At 49.4% G+C, this 18,443-nt stretch overlaps 4 protein-coding genes across 4 annotated transcripts; all 4 read right to left on the bottom strand.

Annotated features, from left to right (window-relative positions):
* Positions 1-5,936: 5,936 nt before the first annotated feature.
* On the bottom strand, positions 5,937-6,631 carry Pmar_PMAR020252 (hypothetical protein; the record flags this gene model as incomplete). The annotated part of the gene is made up of 4 exons (XM_002767031.1): positions 5,937-6,202; positions 6,252-6,356; positions 6,403-6,474; positions 6,521-6,631. The coding sequence occupies 4 exons, from the start codon at positions 6,629-6,631 to the stop codon at positions 5,987-5,989; spliced, it is 504 nt and encodes a 167-aa protein (XP_002767077.1). The 3' UTR covers positions 5,937-5,986.
* A 258-nt stretch (positions 6,632-6,889) lies between these two features.
* Pmar_PMAR020251 (hypothetical protein) lies at positions 6,890-9,830 on the bottom strand (the record flags this gene model as incomplete). The annotated part of the gene is made up of 19 exons (XM_002767030.1): positions 9,638-9,830; positions 9,495-9,581; positions 9,265-9,343; positions 9,154-9,220; positions 9,029-9,104; positions 8,891-8,984; positions 8,766-8,842; positions 8,633-8,722; positions 8,514-8,584; positions 8,408-8,469; positions 8,297-8,364; positions 8,151-8,246; positions 8,043-8,107; positions 7,930-7,994; positions 7,777-7,880; positions 7,661-7,723; positions 7,149-7,377; positions 7,012-7,097; positions 6,890-6,970 (listed from the first exon to the last, which is right to left on the bottom strand). The coding sequence occupies exons 1-19, from the start codon at positions 9,710-9,712 to the stop codon at positions 6,890-6,892; spliced, it is 1,635 nt and encodes a 544-aa protein (XP_002767076.1). The 5' UTR covers positions 9,713-9,830.
* Positions 9,831-13,438: 3,608 nt separating this feature from the next.
* Positions 13,439-15,508, bottom strand: Pmar_PMAR020250 (hypothetical protein; the record flags this gene model as incomplete). The annotated part of the gene is made up of 4 exons (XM_002767029.1): positions 13,439-13,505; positions 13,559-13,755; positions 15,163-15,276; positions 15,344-15,508. The coding sequence occupies 4 exons, from the start codon at positions 15,506-15,508 to the stop codon at positions 13,439-13,441; spliced, it is 543 nt and encodes a 180-aa protein (XP_002767075.1).
* A 2,492-nt stretch (positions 15,509-18,000) lies between these two features.
* Positions 18,001-18,324, bottom strand: Pmar_PMAR020249 (hypothetical protein; the record flags this gene model as incomplete). The annotated part of the gene is made up of 1 exon (XM_002767028.1): positions 18,001-18,324. The coding sequence occupies one exon, from the start codon at positions 18,322-18,324 to the stop codon at positions 18,001-18,003; it is 324 nt and encodes a 107-aa protein (XP_002767074.1).
* Between the last annotated feature and the right edge of the window lie 119 nt (positions 18,325-18,443).

The following is an 18,443-nucleotide window of genomic DNA, read 5'->3' as shown; positions in this document are numbered from 1 at the left end:
ACAGTCCGCGACGGACTGTCCGGGTCGCTCATGCCAAATCAGCGTATAAACATTTTCGCGGCATGCAGATTTCTCCAGCGGACACATGCCGACTAACGCCTTTTGAACGAAGGCTCTAGTCTCCGCAAAGGTCAGGGACCGGTCTCAGCCAAGACCGTGTTCTCGGCTGATCTCGGCCGAGTACTTCGTACCGAGTACTGCGGTATCTGACGATTTTGCACCCAGCCTGTCACTCTGCACTGTGAGAAGCGATGTCGCAACTACCGTCATCATCCTATGTATGCCGTGGATGAGGATAGGATGGTGAAGTGTTTGGGATCCAAACTTTGGGCAGCATTGAGGGTGGATACCGTGTTGAATATCCGTATGGATCAAATACGATCCATACGTATATTCGAGAAGCTTGACGATGGAGTTCCACTGAACTGGTGCAGAGCTGGTTCTTCCACACGGCCGGGGCGGTTACATGATCTAATCGGGACGGTCCCGACGGGACCCCACAATGTGGCGATGTGGATGGCCACTTTGCATTGGGAAAGGAAGGGAAAGGATCCAAAAAACGAAATGGTGAGTTCATAGATATTCTTCTGGAGATAATGGATGTGAGTTTTAGAACATACGTCGTATGAGTGGGCTTGCGGCTCAAGATATCGATGAGTTTATCCGGATAAGGCGAGATCTCAGCTACGCCGTAGCTGCTACGGAGGACATAGCGAGTGGGCCTTTTGTGACAATAATGGCAGACAGTTCGAGAAAGATGTACTCTATCAGCAACTGCGCAAGTTGTCTGAGACACCCGTGATATGGAAAAGACTAGTGCAGAACACAATTCACATGGTCGGTATCCAAACAGGTCGGTAGCCATCTTGGCTCAAATTGTACTCTTGTGTTGATGATCAACAGTTGATCAAGTCCAATGGAAAGTCCAATAACGGCATCCCGCGAGGCTTCCACCATAGCGCTCGTTCAACTCGACGAGTGATTGTGAGACTCTAAAGTGGTAATGATGACGTATAATGATGAGACCCGAGCTAGGCACTACCCATCCACTGTGGTTGTCCTGTGACGTGATGTGTCTCTTGTTGATGTCCGGTGCCTCCTGTCGTTCCCTTGTGTCAACACGACCCGACATTAGCTGGAGAGATGCGACCCAAACGTACACTGAGACCTTGAGCCAAGATGGCTACGGACTTAGGAGCTAGTAACGCTCAATTCTCAAGATCAATAGTACGGAATGTATCCTATGCTCACACTTGTACGCGAGCACAAGGAGAAAGTCTGTACGCATGTACAAAAAGGTGACGCTCTCTGCCGCACAGACTGGTCGAGCATCAATATCTGAACTCAATAATGTCGAGTTGACATGAGAAGAGGAGAGGGAAAGAGAGAGGCAAGGGGAACCACCGTATAGCTAATGAGGTGCACGCATACACATGTGCGTGACTGCGAAGCTGTCTCCTTCATAGACTACACAGACTACATCCACGGCCTCCAAAAAATGAGAATGAACTCGGAAGCTTGCCCAGCGTCATGGAGTTGACCCAAAATGTGGAGCATCTTCCGACGCAGATGTACCCGATGGAGTAGGTTGATGACGACTCCATCAGTTCAGCTGAGCCCCCAGGATGGTACCGTTGGTGGCCTCGGATTTTCCATAATCATAACTAGATGAATTTGACATCACACTAATAGAAATCGCATCCACCGTGATTAGTGACAGAACAACACAACATCGACAAGAATACTGTTCGCATGATCCCCTGAACTAGTCGACACAAAAGGCGAGTGGTCGTTAGTCATGATAAATGATTGGATATAATGCTGGGGTTAAATAGATGCCCAATACATTCAGAAGTTGGCAGCTTCATATTGACCGTTCCACGACAACTCACGTGTCGGACACGTGAATTGTCATGCAACTGTCGAGAGGCGTCATCTCGAGGAGCCTCTCGTGTTTCTCGGAATCATATTCTCTCATATATGATGACAAGTTGTCGTTGACAACCAGCGCTCTAGCCACAGGTGCGCCGTTGACACACTGGCTAGTGACGAGCCAGAACTTGCCCCCAGATTCCACGTATAATTTTAGTAGTTCGGGCTTGTGGTCACTGCGGGCGAAGTTCGCCCGGCGAATGTCTCGCCTCCGTTGTGCTGGCCTATGATGTTGATGCAGTCCACATAGCTAAGCGGCAACCTCGCAGGCTCGCCGAGATCCAGAACCTCTCCTAATGCCTTCTAGTCGGTACCATGTATCTTCAGTAGCTTTTGTTTAATGTGAGACGTAATCGATCAGGGGCCGTATGCGGATCCTGATGCAACAGGTGAGTCAGAGTATTTACTCAGATGAAAAAATCAGATGGTGAATAATAACCCCTGATTCACTGATTTTTTACTCTGGAGCGAGAAATCAGGATCATCGCGAGGACATGTGGATCTCTGAGCTGATTCGAGAATCTAAAGTTGATTTTTTGGCTGATTAATACTCTTACTCAATATGCCTTGCTCATGAGGCTGATTTTTGGGGTGATTCCATTGAATCTGAGTATTTTCGAGAATCAGGGAATCAGAGTTTGAATCAGACATTTTTGACAAGACGAAGATTATAGTCGCTACGCCCCACAACCGAAAGTGACAATTTCAAGAAAAGAAGAAAACGTCACTCTACGAGGGTAGAACCTGGTAGATTCGCCTCGAATGCATGCACATTTCCCGTTACGTTACAGCATTGATAAAATTTCGGAAGAAGATCTTTTGTCGCACTTGTACACATCCGTACTTCAAACTTTTCAATATGTTCACTCGGAATCAACTAACTCTGGGTTTCTAACTCAGAAGTTCTAAGAGGAAGCTCAGCGCTAGAGCTTCCTTCTAGAGCTTCTAGAGCTTCCTTTGAGAACCGGTAGCGTGATCGGGTGTCGTTATCGGACAATCCCTCAAGAGGATCGACGAAGGGCATTTATTGTTTTTATGAACAATTAATTGAATTGAGGAATGCGTAGTTCACACCGTGTGGTTGCATGTACTACATGCGCTATACCTCCATACACCGTTTTGTGTCGTATGATCTCATAGCTGAACTGGTTAAGGTGATACTATCATGTGCTCGAAGCCGGGGTTCTATTCCCGGGCAGTGTCATACTCATACCCTGTATGTACTACGTGCGCTATACCTCCTTGCACTGTCTTGTATCGTATAGTCTCGTAGCTCAACTGGTTAAGGATATGCTTTCACTTGGTCGAAGCCGAGGTTCTATCCCCCGGTACGGTCATTCTAAGAACCTACTCGCAAGGAGCTGAGAAGGTCTACCGTGGTGCGCGCTGCAGTCGTGAATCAAGGTCGAGAATCAGAATCAGGGTTTGGTACCGGGGGTCCGGACCCCCGGTACAGAATCAAAATTAATCCCCGTGTTAAACTGTGAGCTTGTGCATCATGAGTATGATCCCGGATCATGCTCAAGGTGAGATTGCGATCTTGAATCTGAGCAGCTTTGAGGTTGAGTAAAAGAATCTCGACTCCTGAGAATTAATCTCGAAACACGAGTAAAAATCCCAACTCTGAGTATTTAATCTCGAGTTGATGAAATACTCTGACTCAGTACCAAAAACTCTGAATCGGCCATTGAGTATAGATTTGAATCTTGAATCGTGATTAAGGATCAGGAATCGGATTCAGCGGCTGATTAAAATCAAGGATCAAGGATCTTGCTCATGATTACGTAATCTGACTCTGTCTCAAGTACTCATACTCAGAAATCTCGACTCTTTCTCCTGAGCAATGAATCTGAATCAGTTCTCTCGAATCAAGGTGTGACTTGAATCCTGAATCAGGATCAGAGCGTGAGTTGAATCATGGACTCAGATTCATGAATCAGGATCCGCATACGGCCCCAGCTCGCCATCGCAGCCGATCACCCCGAAGCCAAGCTGCTTAATATTGCAGAATCCAACAAGAATTTCAAGCTCCTGATGAGAAAAGCTCTCCTAAGGAGCTATTTAATGTCATTCACTGCCGAGCGGCCTAAGATGAGTTCTTAGGCGATATTCAGCATTTCTGGTTATGTATTAGAGGTATGTATACATACGCCGTTACTGCCGATCCGGTGTGTATTTAGAGTGAGAGATTTCCCCTAAGTATTGCACGTACAATATTATTCTCTAATTGCCATCGTGTACAATAGTGTACGCGCACGCTCGTATCAGACACTTCAAAACCTGCATATCAGGTTTGATGCGCCGTTCCTGGGGCCCATTTCACAAGGGTTTCTGACCTAAGGCGCCTTAAGGACCTTAAGTAAGCCTAAACGTAAGGTGCACCTTAAGTTAAGGTGCACCTTACGTTTAGGCGCACCTAGTTGGGTGCCTTGCACCTAACGGCAAGTGATTTCATAACGAATGCACCTAAACCGCCTTACGCACCTAAACGTAAAAGCTTAAAGCTTAAACTTAAAGCTCTTCTACAAGTTGTAGAAGAGCTTTAACGTAATCCTTGTAATGTAGAAGAGCTTTGACCGAGATGGTCTCACGGGCTCATCCGGAGGCGTCCGTGGTGGAGCGGGGGTCGGCACTGCCGACTCGGCAGTGATGGACAAGACAAAAAACTAGTGAATTGGATGGCTATGGTCGAAGATGGGAAGGCCTTTCCCGAAGCCAGGTGAGCTCTAGTGAAGATTTGATGATTCATATTATATTTTTCAGGCCGACCTACTTCTCGACTGTGTTAGGGAGGTTGTGGTCCCCCCGGATACTCCGGTAGTCTCGGTCGAAGAGCAGGATCGCTGCGACTTCCGGAGTTGCCCTGGGGTGAAATGCACCTCCTTCGACACTGTGGAGGAAGTACTGGCGGAAGAAGAACGTGTGGCTGGAATTCGTCGGAGTAGCAAGGTCACGCGGCTTGCTAAAGTGAATGAGGAGACGTACTTGCTGAGCATGTTCCATCGTTTCCAAGGAACGGCAGAAGTATACCACGTGTCTCGTGCAGGACCCCTGTAACACCGGAGCCCGTTGTTCGCCCCATGACCATACAAGGGATGACTCCGTTTCAGGGGACTAACGAGGAGATGCGCGCTCAAATGGCGCGGTTCGAAAGACGTCCGGAGGCTTTACGTCGTAGAGAAGCCAACCAGGCTCGCGGCGCGAGCCTCGCGTGGAGGCGGTACGTCGCAACTTTGCTTGAGAGCTATTTGCCGGAGGTCCTGGGGGCAGTACACCCAGTAAGCCCAGACTGTGAATTCAGATTTACTGCCCTATCGCAGTACATGTGTGAATTGTCAAAACAAATGATGTGTTTCGTTCAATAATCAAGTTAATTATCGATAATTAGTTGCATATTATCTCACAGAGATAATCACTGAATTCGACCAAGTCCAGGATAGGAGAGTTCGTGGTTAGATAGTGAAACACGTAACTCAAAGGCAGTTATCTGAGACACTATTAGTTGACCATTGGCAATCGTGAGTTCGAATGCTCTGAGATATCAACATGCTCGAAGCCTTCAAGGATCCGGTTTGCGGTTAGGTCGTGAGATACGTAACTCAAAGGCAGTAGTTATCTGACGCACTACTAATTGACCACTGGTAATCATGAGCTCGAATGCGCTGAGAAATCAAATTTCGTGAGGTACTATCGCCGTCAAAATAGCCTCGGTAGTGGTTTTGGAAAGCACGAAGTGCTGAGAAGAACAATGCCCTTCTCCGTTCTGACTGTCTGCATTGCGTTTTCTTATCTTTTCTACATGGTGGTGATTCTTATGTCTTTCGATTGATCTGTCATCGGTGGTGTCTATGTCGTGAGTGCTTGTGCCGTGGACACAAGCTAGCGGGGCGGGCGGGGAGAGTCTATCCTTACTAGCGGGCCAAGTTTTGAGAACTCGAGGGGGGCCCATATCTTGCAGCAAGATCCCTCCGATTTGATTTACTCAAACTCCGCCCCTTCGGAATGAGAAATTGATAAGAAGCATCATGCAAGTATTAGGTAATTAACACTTGCATCAGCTGGCAAATTCGCTCAAGCCACATTCCATGGCCATCATGGAGGCCACGCTGCCGACACTCTCTCGCACCCGACGTGATTGTCTCGGAGTTGCCTCGTCACTCCTGACTTCATTCAGGTCAGGGGTCTCAGCAGTCGGCACGTTAAAGCTCTCAAAATCATCGTCAGGGTCCTCCCATTCGCCCCTCGTCCTCTCCTCCTCCGTTATGAACTCCTATGAATGGCCGTCGAGTAACAACAAGCAAGCGAGTGACCCTCCTCACCATCCTGATCCATCTATTGCCCAGCTCGAACAGCAAGTCGTATGACGGTTCCAACGGGGCCTCCTCCTCCTCCTCATTTGCCGAGGCCATCTTGAACGATTCAATCTTGACATTGGGACAATCCACGGAGCTATCGTGATAGCCTCCTCACCTCTCGCTCGATTATGTCCCCTGTACTGCATACTTGATCTGCACTGGAGGCCTTCTCCCGACGTAGCTTCTCCTATACAGGAAACGCTCAATGTCCCTGACTGAATCCCACCTCTCACCAACAAGGCCCGCTTCCCCTCTACGACGGCCCTAAGGGCCTCTACTCTACTCAGGACGTTACTAACAGTGTCCTGACTCGGTCGGACCAGGCCCCGAAAGTTGAGCTCCATCCGCGCCTGTCTTCGCAGCAATTTACACTTGGTGAAGATATCCAGAATGCTCCCCTCCCTCCAAGCGACCATCTGCATGCCATCACTCGCATTACTACCCAAAGGAGGCTGAGCCCACCGTGTTGTCTGCGAAGGCTAGCAATGCCTGACGGCTCGCTGACAGATTCACTCGATTGGCCCTTGTTAAATACTCCCTTCTAACACTCTCGATAACCCTGACAACCGGTTAGGCAAGTCCATCATGAAAGCAGTCTGAGCTCACTTGTTGAAGGCCTCGACATAGATATGATAGTCGTAGGCGTCCCCTGGGAGATGCTTGCCGATGATCTCACCAAGTTTCTGAACATTCCGGTTCAACCCCCACACCAGTTAATACTCACCTCCGCTATTTCTGCAGTCCCAACAATTTCCTTACTCAGTGGAATGTCCGCCAGCCTATCGCGTCCCGGGATCCTGTCCGTAGCCACTACAAAAATACATCCCAACAAAGAAGATGACACCTGCTAGTGAGACTCACTTGTGTGCAACTCCTCTCCTGTACCGGGCCCGATCTGTGGCGGCCCCCAGCCCGATGGTCCCGACCCGGCGCCCATTACGTAGCTCGCCTGGCCTGTGTCGAGTGGACGCTGCTGGTAGGCCTGCGAGGCGAGGCTCGCCAGAGGCGCTGTAGCCCTTTCCAACGCAGCATGAGACGGCACGGTCGTTGCCTCGGGTCGGGCTTGTTGCTGTGCAGCCTGTGTGGCGGCCTAATACAAACGAGCTCGTTATGTCGGCGGGATCACTCTTCATGATCATCTGCACGAACATTCCTATCCCATAGCCATGGCAGTCCTCTCTATACTGCTGCAGAACTATGAACCTCGCCTGGGGATTTCAGTCCAGAAATCACCCGTATGGTCCGCTCTACAGACCAAATCGTCTAAGTAGATTGTGCGCCTCAGTCTACGACTCGATGATAGCGCCCAGTGCTTCGAGCGTACCGTGTACAATACGCCTGGTCTAACCCGCTAGTCCGTCGGTCCAACTCACCGCATCCAAGAGATTAGCGTAATAACTGGAGCACGATGCTTCGGACCTCGGAGTATCTCCACCCTGAGAACGACCGTGATTTCCCCGAGGAACGGTAAGGACTCCTCGAGGTCTACCATTTGAACCTGAGTCAGAGTGAAAGGCTTCTGCTGCTGCTGCTGCTGCCGCGGCTGTGCTCGTTGTGATGTGTCCGACCTGTACCCTTCCAATTCGTGTATACCTGTAAGCGGCGACCGACCAGAGCCCCATCTCCCCCTCCAAGACCTCACCCCTGTCCGGCTCGCCCACCTCCGATTGGGCTTGAGTCTGGCCATTGAACGGAGCATAGCTGACCCTGCAGAGGTGATGATGGCCAACCCGAATACCCATCGTTAGCACTCACGAGTCACCACTAATCGGTCTCGTCTCCCACGATACAGCGCTGCAACCAGCACCAGTTGCGTGTCCCTGATAGTAGAGGCAGTCACCAAGCCAAGCACGTTGCGACTACTTGTGCTGACGGACGGTAGTTTTGAACAGGTCCGGTCTTCCCATACGGCCGGAAGCCGAACTCTGGTGATGTGTGATGTTGCCCTGCAGGAGGAACCTGGATGGAACACAGCATATGTCGACTTAAAGACTGCCACTGATAAAGACCTGCGAACTTGGCAGGCGTTGAGAAGCCTGCCACTGTGTTTGGGCAAGCTCGTCATCTCCCGCTACACCTGTATAGAGAGATCAATGGCCACAAGCACTCCTTCAACGCACTCGTCCTCGGGCTGTAGATAGTCGCAGCAACGCTTTGGTCACCGGGAGCTGCAAAGCTGTACCTGTATCAGAGTACCATCATGGCCACAGAGTATAGCTGACATACTCCCAAGCGCTAGGCTCAGGCTCACTGTTGGCAAGGTCGACCGTAGGGGCCATGCTCCTCGCTGAGGACCCCTGACGACGCAAACTGTCAAGTGGTCCACGCCGCTACGCTCAACTCACTCGGTCTTGATAGACCCCTTGTTGTGAATGCGGCCGATACGAGAACGCCTCTGGTGACATCTGCTGCTGTTGCAGAATGGGTGATGGCGACTGACCACAGACACATACAAACAGTGATGATCGCCTGACGCACATCCTGATAGTCTTCATAGAACTGCTCCTCCTGGGACAAGAAGGAATCTCTCACAGCACCGTCACCAAGATCGACCACTGAGGAAACACCGACTCGTTCAGTGACGGGAACAGCACCCTGGGTACCCTCCTGCCCATCTGATAAGCACACCGAGTCCAGCGATCCCACGGATAGTCGATTTCCATCTGGCGGTACATTCTCCTGCTCCTCAATAGGCTTCTGATCCAACACCATTCAAATGCTGGAGAACTACAGAACCTCACCAAAGGGGCTTGAGTTACATTCTTGATAGAGATATCCTTTATCCCATGCCGCAGGCTCGGCTGTGCGACCGACACCCTGACACGAGGCTTCGAGTGATCACGTCTAATCGAATAGATGCACTCACCGGCCACCTGCCACAGTATTGACGCGCGCTAGTGGCTGCCGGAATTGCTCTTTCTGGAACACTGGACCTAGCGAGTCATAAAAGTTCATGTAGGGAGTGCTCCCTCCTCACCAGTGTGTGCCCGTGTCAAGATCCGCCTGTTGGGACTGTCCACTCGGCGCCGCTTAGGAGATACTGTAGGTTCTCGTGCCTGTTGTTAGAATGAGGGCCTCCACCAATTCACCATGTCACACGATGCCCCTCAAGAAATGTCACCACCATTCAGGACCGACGAAGCTTAATCCAACGCAGTGCGCTTGACTACGAACTCCATCAATGAGAGTAAATGGAACTATACGAACCTGCTTGGAGAGGACCACGCCCTGTCTCGGCCTCATGGGGCTCGGTGCCGTGCTCCCCCTCAGCTTCGGCCTATCAGGTCGTGGCACCTAAGTAACGGTAAACAATGACCTCCCATCCAGGAGTCAGATGGACTGCAAGTTACCCCTTCGGAAGCGTTCTGCTCTCGAGCCGCCGCCAGATCAGCTGCCACTCCTGCGCTTAGCCGTCTCCTACTCATCGTGGGAATGTGGACGAAGGGAACAGTCGACCACAGCGATTCACAGTTTCCAAGGCAGATCAACACAACCAGGGTGAGGTGGCGCTATCATGTTTCAATCGAGCACTTGAAAATACATGAGGAACGATCGTTGACCAACAAGCAACATAGTCGATTCTAAGAAGCCGAGCTGATTCACTACTGCCCAGATCTGAGCTGTAATAAGCACTGAAGTGTGCCTAAGCACACACGAGGGCAACAGCGGAACCCTGGAGCTGTATTCGCCTCGGGTCACGACGCCTTGCCGCTTCCGAGCAATCAAATCGATGCTCATCTCCGTTCCAAGAGCAGACAAAGCATCTACCTCTCAAGAGCTCAGTAAGAAGACGCGCGAACTCACGATCAGCTACGATGACTCTGGACCTTGCCGTGGGTACTTGATAACCTTGGTGGGCTTTTTCGAAGCTCTACTGTAGCCGCTCTGCAGAGATCCAAAATACTACTACTCAACACGGACTAGTCTAACTGTGCCTGTGAACACCGAAAAGAAAAGCTTTGATATGATGTAAGCAGCAGCATTTCCATTTCCCGCAGCGACTATGGCCTATAGAAAGTTGAATCGATATCTGGTTCTACCTTGCTGGTTCAGCCCAGCTATGAGACCTTGCTTGTCGAATTGGACAGCACCGTCCGCTGACGCTCGACAACTTCTAGTCGGAAGATCTCGCGCCTCTAGAAAGAAACCAACACCCACCAGAGGGCTGCTCATGGTCTTTAACCTACTCCCTGGTGCTAGTACTACTGCAAGTGACAGAGAGCACCTGTACAGATGTTACTACTGCATATCAGTCCTGCTGATTTTTTAGAGGCTTCAAAGGATTCACAATATCACCTTCATCACAAGTCACTTTTTTGCTCTCGGAAGCGGAATGCGGCCCGACCCTAGCCATAAAAAGCTACAGTCGAGCAAAGACCCTGTTAAGCCCTTAGCAATTGACAATCAAGCATACAGATTCCTTGAGAAATGTACAGCTCACAACAACGGTATAACAGTGTTATTATCTCACAAGACCAGCAAACGTTTACACAATCTACAATATTGTCAGTTGACGATATGATCACTATTCGACCGGCTCAGGCCGACTCTCTTTCTGACCTTCGGACCAGTAAGGAGACTCAGCTGCTGTCTCAGCAAACCCAAAAGATGGCTCGCCCGCCGTACCCGCAGCAAAGGGTGTCGGCGGCGGTGGCAGGCGCACAGTATCTCCCATGGACAAGTCGATATCCCAGTTATACCTGAACACACGGGTCGCTGAGGAGCATATGGTGAAGAGACCTTCCCCACCGGAAACTCGCATGGAGGCGACGGTCCACCCAGTAGAAGACGTAGAGAACTGCTAGTTGCGGTGCCAGGAGGCTGAAGCCACGAGTGAGGATGAACCTAGCCATAGGAGATACACACTACAGCTCTAGATGGTAGAGCCGACTGAGAGGTCAGTAGCATCCCTCAGCAAGACCATGGTCAGAAACGCAAAGACAACAACTCCTGAGCCTTCTTAGAGAGGGGACTTACACAGCAGTCTCCGCCCAAGGAGTGTGCGCCAGGAAATGCTCACAACTCAAGTTCACCGCCGTTCCCTCGCCTCCTTCTTCATTCCGTGCCATAATCATCAAAACTATGTCCCATGCTACCGTGATAAGAGCAGCCAGAGCCTCCAGTCCCACCAGTACCTGCTGAGAAATTCACTCACTAAGCTCGGGGAGGTCACCGTCTACTGTTCTGTTGCGAAGAACTATTATGAAGCCATGCCACAATAGAAGTATATGTTCGCTCTCCTCAGCTTAGTTCAGGAGTTTCCTCACTAATAGTAGGAATTTATATACGAATTAGAGTTGGATAAGCGTTCAGCGGCCAACAAGAATTTCCCCAAAAAACGTTTTGTAACCGTCACATGTAGTTGACCATGTGCATATTCTCCCACACTATGCCATGCAGTAATTGTCAACAAACGCCGTCCTATCCACCCTGCGGCATTACCACTAGGTTCCGCCGCGTTCGTTCCATCGTCTCTGCCTCGACCATCCCAGCGTCCGTTACGACCGGTGATGGTGATATGTCCGAGTCTATTGACAACGTATGCGACCGAACTGCTCGCAGCGAGCGCCTAAGACGATTTCAACTCGAGGCACATATCAGCTGTTCTCAGTACTTTCCAACGACGTCCCCTACAAGGGCACTGCGAGACTCTCGCCGAGACAATGACTGCTGTTGACTCTCTCGGTACATCTTAACTGAAGTCCATCAATCACCACAGGCGAGGGGGGAGGGACGGCTCACAAGAGAGTATCACTAATGAAGAGGCCACGATAAGCCACAAGATTGACATGATCAGCCACGATGAATCTGAGGAGTGGTATGAAATGTACAGGCCCCTACTCCAGAATGCTACCTCGGCACACGTTCTTGCTGGGTTTCATCACAAAAGCCGCAAATACATAGACAACAACGACACCTATCGCAAGGCATAGGAAGGATCTATGAAGACACCTAAAAGTACGCGTGCGATGTCGAGGGATCTGTCAGCGTGTGAGCTGTCATAAGGCGTAGAAAGCATAAGCAGTAGAGGGAAGGGGCGCTCATACTTACACGGAATTATGCACTAGTGGATCGAGTTGGCGTTGACCAGCCAAGAGCAGCCAGCATATAAGGAGTGTCTGCAATATCTTCACTGCCCGTATGAACAGCTCGAGGCCTATAGACTCCGAGAAGCCGTAGTAGATGAAACCGAGTAAACACTGGATGAGGGACTGAGACACGACAGTTCACCAGGAACCCGGAGTTCAGCTCAATATGGAATAGCCCAGTGAGGAGCCAGTGCGGGAAAATATGCACAAAGTCAATATGAAAATTCTGAGGGAATTTCGGGAAATCAAGTTGGTTTTCGAACACTTCTACCCTAAGCCGTAAACAAACCCCTATGATTACTAAGAAAACTCCTGAGCTCAGCTGAGAAAAGCGAACATATATTCCTCCAACACACCACGGGTGAGGCCGTAAGCACATGCAGCCTACCAATATTATTATGATAATACCAGCAGCTTCTGGCTTGAGCGGGCTCTTGAAAAGCAACTGCCTCAGAGCCGCAAGACAGCACAAGCTCAATGCTAAGCTGCTAAGACCCAACGTATAGTCCCTTACACAGTCTTGAGGCTCGCATTGTAGGGAAAACACCATTGACCATATCAACTACAACCCAGAGATTCCCACAGGGGGAGCCTGATAATGTCCAATCCAGGAACTGCCAAGTGCTCGGAACTGAGCAAGACGAGTCTAGAAGCAGAATGCCAACTGAAAGCTGAGCCCTTCCGCTGTTCTCTCGAAATAGCACTCCCAATGGTTTCAGTTCCGCAGTCTCTTTCGCATATTTGCTATTCTAATGCTGAGTCACCCAAGGCTGTCACCCCCAGCTCCCCCAGTGTAAACACTGACATAACACAACAGTGAGGAGTTAGTCGCCTCTGCCACAAAAGCCCCTCCACTGCGACGGTCTGTGCCTCATAGTGCAATCAAGGGCGATAATAAAGCAGCAACTCATCGGACATTCACACGAGACTAAGCGGAGTTTCAGAATTGTCTCGGAAGCAACGATGGTACAAAAAGAAGTTGAAGTAGATGGAGAACTGCTTGGTGGTGAAACTTGTCCTCATCCTTTTCCTCGGCCGATACACAACAGTCATCATAAACTTTCAGCTCACAGGTTGCGGTATCATAGTCACGTCGAAACCATCCGGCGAACCAGGGTCCAGTTGCGATCTGAACGAACAACAAGTAACTGCTGTCTTAGCTCACAGTAGCAACGTTCCTACCCTGCACAGACCACCGGCCGAGTCTCACCGGCGCACATTTTGTGAACGCCAGTGGCCACAACAGCCGTGACTAGATGAGGCCTATCTACCGAAGGGATAGGCAACGACAATCGGCATGTATCAAGTGCTGGCGGCTCGGGTGGAGCATAACTTATCTCCTTCCGCACGGCTTGGAGTCCGCCAAAATACGGCACCTTCTAAATAGAGAAAAACGTCCAATTATCGACATACCACACATCGGTCACATCACGCTGTCGTAGCCCCCCTCACCTCTCTAACCTCCCTGGGATAAACTTCCCCTTGCGCTTTGACGAGGAGTCTCATCGTCGTCGCCGAGTACTCATGAGAATTCACGGCGAGCTCTCGACGCCTCAGCACCAGATGACTCGGTGAGGAAGTTGACGGTATCCTCGCTATGAGCTCCTCTGCTTCTGAGCTCAACACGGGGAATATACTCTCAAAGGTCGATTCTGTGGCTATATCGGACGAGGAAACGGCAGTAACAAGGGACATAAAACCAACAAACTGCTGCCATTGACAACTTCCTATCACCACCGAGCAAGGAAGGTGAATCACCATACAGTGAATGTGGGAATGCCGTGCCTCTCTCGAACTCGACATACATACTTCGGCAAAAGGATCGAAAAGTCAAAAGGCAGCCTAACCAGAGTTCATCAGTTAGAGTCATTCAAAGGCTGCCATAGTATTCATACGAGAGTCTCGGTAAAATTATAGTGCTAACGGCAAGGTTAGCTCCAAATCTACAGGCGTACAGCACAGGCTGCTCGACAGAATGCGACACTAGTAGTAGCAGCATCCCAATGAGAAAGAGCTTTCCTCACTAGAGCGACCGATCTAGAATCACAACCGACGGGAAAATGAGTCGTTTGTGAAGAAAACGTATTCGCCTACTGGACAACATCACTGATGATCCCCAACAGCAAAAATGTATAAGAAGCGTGACGATACGAAAAGCAGAACTTGTTGAAGTACAGATAACTTACTTGTAAACAATAACTGGGCTCATTTGGAATAAGACCAGTCCGATCACTGTATCAGTGTTGAGGACCACTATTGATATCCCACAATATGGACGCTGGTGGCGAAGCGGGTAGGTGCCTCATCTCTAGATACTCGCGATAAGTGTAGTCTTGACCATGCTCAGTAAAGGGCTGCTCATGATTCTTCCCTTGGAGAGCTAGCAACTCATGCATACGATTGATCTCAGTCGCCGGAGCGGTAGTAACACCAGCATTATCCCAGCACAGAGGAGGAGTAGGAGACACTCTTGCAGCACTTGCGTCAAAGGTAGATGCCTCAAACGAGTTGATGTTACTGTGGAAGGGCGCCCCAATAGACGATGGCACCGCTGCTGAACTTGGCAAATGCATGTCCAAATTGATGAAATCATTTATATGAGAGCTCGAGGCGGCCGCATCATATGTTTCACTCGTGCTTCTCTGCATCGCCCTCAAATACTCCTCAGCGCTGCTGTTGCCCATAAAAGACCAACGGAGCGCTTCCACTTTATCAGTTATTGCTTCCTTCACATTCACATCAGATCGGCCACCTGTCGATTTCCGACGTCCCATTTCTGTCCTGACCTGTTTCCTCCATCTCCGATGCGCCTGGTCAGCCTCTGAAATTGCTGCCGCTATCTCCCCTATGCCAACATCCTCCGCGATTTGATGCAATTGTGGTACTGTCGCGAAACGTACCTACATCGGCTCACATGTAACAATCACAACAACAAGGACATACTGGTGCTGTTCGATTTGCCACGACCCGCAGATGTGGGAATGCTCTCAGCCTCTTCGTTATCTCCCTTCTCAAAACATCTCGACCATTGTTGCCCAAGCTCCTCGTCTGAGCTCGCGGTACTGGCCTCCTCAACTGCTCAACGTTAGCCGGGTTCTCGAGAGGAAATGTTGGGCCAGTAGCGAAGTCCATAAATAGTAAAGCAAAAATTTCGTCACAGGCTAATAGCCAGAGTCAGAAAACACCGACACCACTGTCGAACTACACAAGTGTGGCGACGAGGCAAATGCCCTAGCGACAACTTTGGTTGAACTGCCTCATTGAAGTGGATCTTCAGGCACAAACAATGCGACAAGCGACTAGAACAATATCTAAATATCGATGAAAAACACTAAGCTAATCACAATACCGGAATTTCGCCCAAACTACAGCAGAAATTTCTGAGATATGTCATCGACCGAGTTCAAACTGAAGCCACATCAGCCGCTTCCACGCCAACTCGAAGCGTAATCTCTGAGAATCACCTTAATATGGGTCCAAATAGAGAAAAGGATGCCATGGAACTGTAACGATCTTAGTGACACCACCACGGTGATGATACCAAAAAAAGACGATAAGTACCAATGAACGAGACACTGCCATCGCTGTTAAAACGGACAGCAAAAATCCCTATTTCCGGGCTCGTTGTTCACTCTCTTTGATGAAGCCGAGAACTGTGAAGAGTGAAGGTAACAATGATACACAGTAGTTCGTAGTTTATGATATGATAAGCAAGTCTACGAACTCCATCGATGAGCCAGAAAATAAGGCAAAACTAGGTAATAGGGCAGAAATACTTGCTGGCCCATATCCCGTTACGCCGTTGACCGGGAGCTCAAGGATTAGGGTAGATGACGGATGGACGAACATTTCCACTCGAAGGCTTGAAAAAAAGGAGTAGTCGACATTGCGCTACTCAAGTCTTCAGCCATATTTTTTATGTTTTTGTGTAGTGAAAGAAATAAATGCGTAATATACCCTGTTTGACAAGGTAGCCAAAAATATACTCCCATCTTTTCGCATTCTCTCCAAACGACCAACAAAGATGGACAATGTTGTGCTCTAATAGTTATGGAGCACTAAACTAGCACTGACTGAAGACGCAGTTGGTGCAGAATCGTCACCAAATTGGAGACCATAGAATCCTTCCGGCTCCGACACGTCACGAGCCACTGGTGAAGAGAACCAACCCGAGGAGGTAGAGGGAGATGTGGCTTTCGTAGAACTGCTACTGGAGCTCTCCACTGAAGAGACCAATAATGGTTTCAGCTTGAAGTGCAGGACAGGATTGTCGAATATACTCAACTCCGTCACTGATGAAGTTCTCTCAGCAGAAGTGGAGTTTCCCGAGGACATCGCCGCTGGCAAGGATCGCGTCGTTGGCATGCTTTTAGTTCTTTGATTCCTCAAGCCTTCACCAGAACTACTCCTCACGAACCACGAATCGGAAAATCCGTTCCGAGGAGTCTGAAAGGGGACCATCAAATCGATTATCCTATGAGAATTGACTCTCACCGTTAACGATGGCTCCCGCTCTGGGAGAGTTTTCTTATTATCGAGTTCTTCTTCAGTGGAGGACTCCCACAACTGCGGATCTGCTACATCGATAGTTGGGTCCATTGTTATGAGAGCCTCTTCAGCCACATCCCTAACACCAGCAATTTCACAAATTTTCAGCAGCTGTTTGACCGTTGCACTTTTAACCTGAACTCGCATCAGTAACCCTAGTGAATCAGCGAAAACCATAGCAGCTTACCGTGGCTACTTTCCGACACTTGTCCCTTAACTCTGGCTTCGCGACCAGAGCCTTTGCTATAGCCGATCGAACCATACGACGACCGCTATTGCCCAGGCGCACTGGTTTCTGGACTGCCTCTAAACTCACTTGTGGTCTTCGGCTTGGTCTCCCATGTGAGCGACCGAGAGAGCTCGTATCGTATTCTATTCTCTCGCTCTCAACGGGAAAAGTCGGCGGAGCGAACAGTGCATCCAAATCACGGGTAAGCGCCGAGTCGATGCTCTGTGGGGTGAACACAGACATTGAATCTAAAGCCTATCATTAGGAAGACGAATCCTTAGGAAAAACACTGAGCGCAGCGATACTGATGGGAAAGTGTTGGTAAGTCGACAGGGATGCTGAGTGCTGCAGAGTGCACAGAAGCAGAAGAAAAAGAAGAAGTTATTGGTCACGGTTCCTCCGTGCACACTTCCATGGTAAAAAGAGCTAGCACCAACAACACCACGGTCGGAGAATACGTGTCCTAGACGACGAAAAAAGATAACATAATGATGATACAGTGATAACGACAATCAACTGAATATAGGGATGGCAGAATACACACAAGTGCAAAGAAGTCAGAGACGTACAATGTTGAGGCTGAACCACGACTCGTGTGTTTACTAATATTACAACTACTACAACCTCTAGGACAAAAGCGATAGAGCGACAACCAAAGCTGTCAGTTACAACAACGAGGAGCTATCTACTACTTGGAGAGACGATAGAAATCGAGCTCATATCTGCATAAGACTCCTCAGCCACAGAGTAGAGTGAGAGAGAATACAACTCAATAATCACCGAAGTTCTGACTGAAATCGAATCCCTGGAGTTCGCCACTGATATCCATCATTCCTAGCTTAGAGGATTAGAAACTCTCCGGCGGCTTCAAAATATCGTCAGCCAATGCTTCAACGAGACTCTTACTTGACTGCTTCTGAAGCCAAAAAGGGTAAGTCAGAGCGTCAAGACCAAAGCCGCCAGACTCAGCCAGAGAGCTACTCGTTGAGACGGCAGCACTAGAACCAGTAGAAGCAACAGTTTGAGAGGAGTTGCCATCTGCCATAGCAGCCGAGTTCGCACCACGGGTATTGCTAGCAATGCGCAAGTGGGCGCCATGAAGAGCTTGGGAAGCCGCGTTTTCCTGTGAAATTTGGATGGCCTGATCCAGAGTACCAGTGATAACACACATTTCTAGCAGCTGCGACTTGGTAGCTTTCTTGATCTGAAAACAACAACTATATTCTAGCCAAACTCAACCATATTCCCGAATGATAAGAATAATCACAGTCTCATCAGCATTCAAACGAA

Source organism: Perkinsus marinus, assembly GCF_000006405.1.
Source record: "Perkinsus marinus ATCC 50983 genomic scaffold scf_1104296971228, whole genome shotgun sequence".
Lineage (NCBI taxonomy): Eukaryota > Perkinsozoa > Perkinsida > Perkinsidae > Perkinsus > Perkinsus marinus.
The sequence above is the reverse complement of the archived record's forward strand: the minus strand, read 5'-3'. Positions and strand labels throughout refer to the sequence as shown.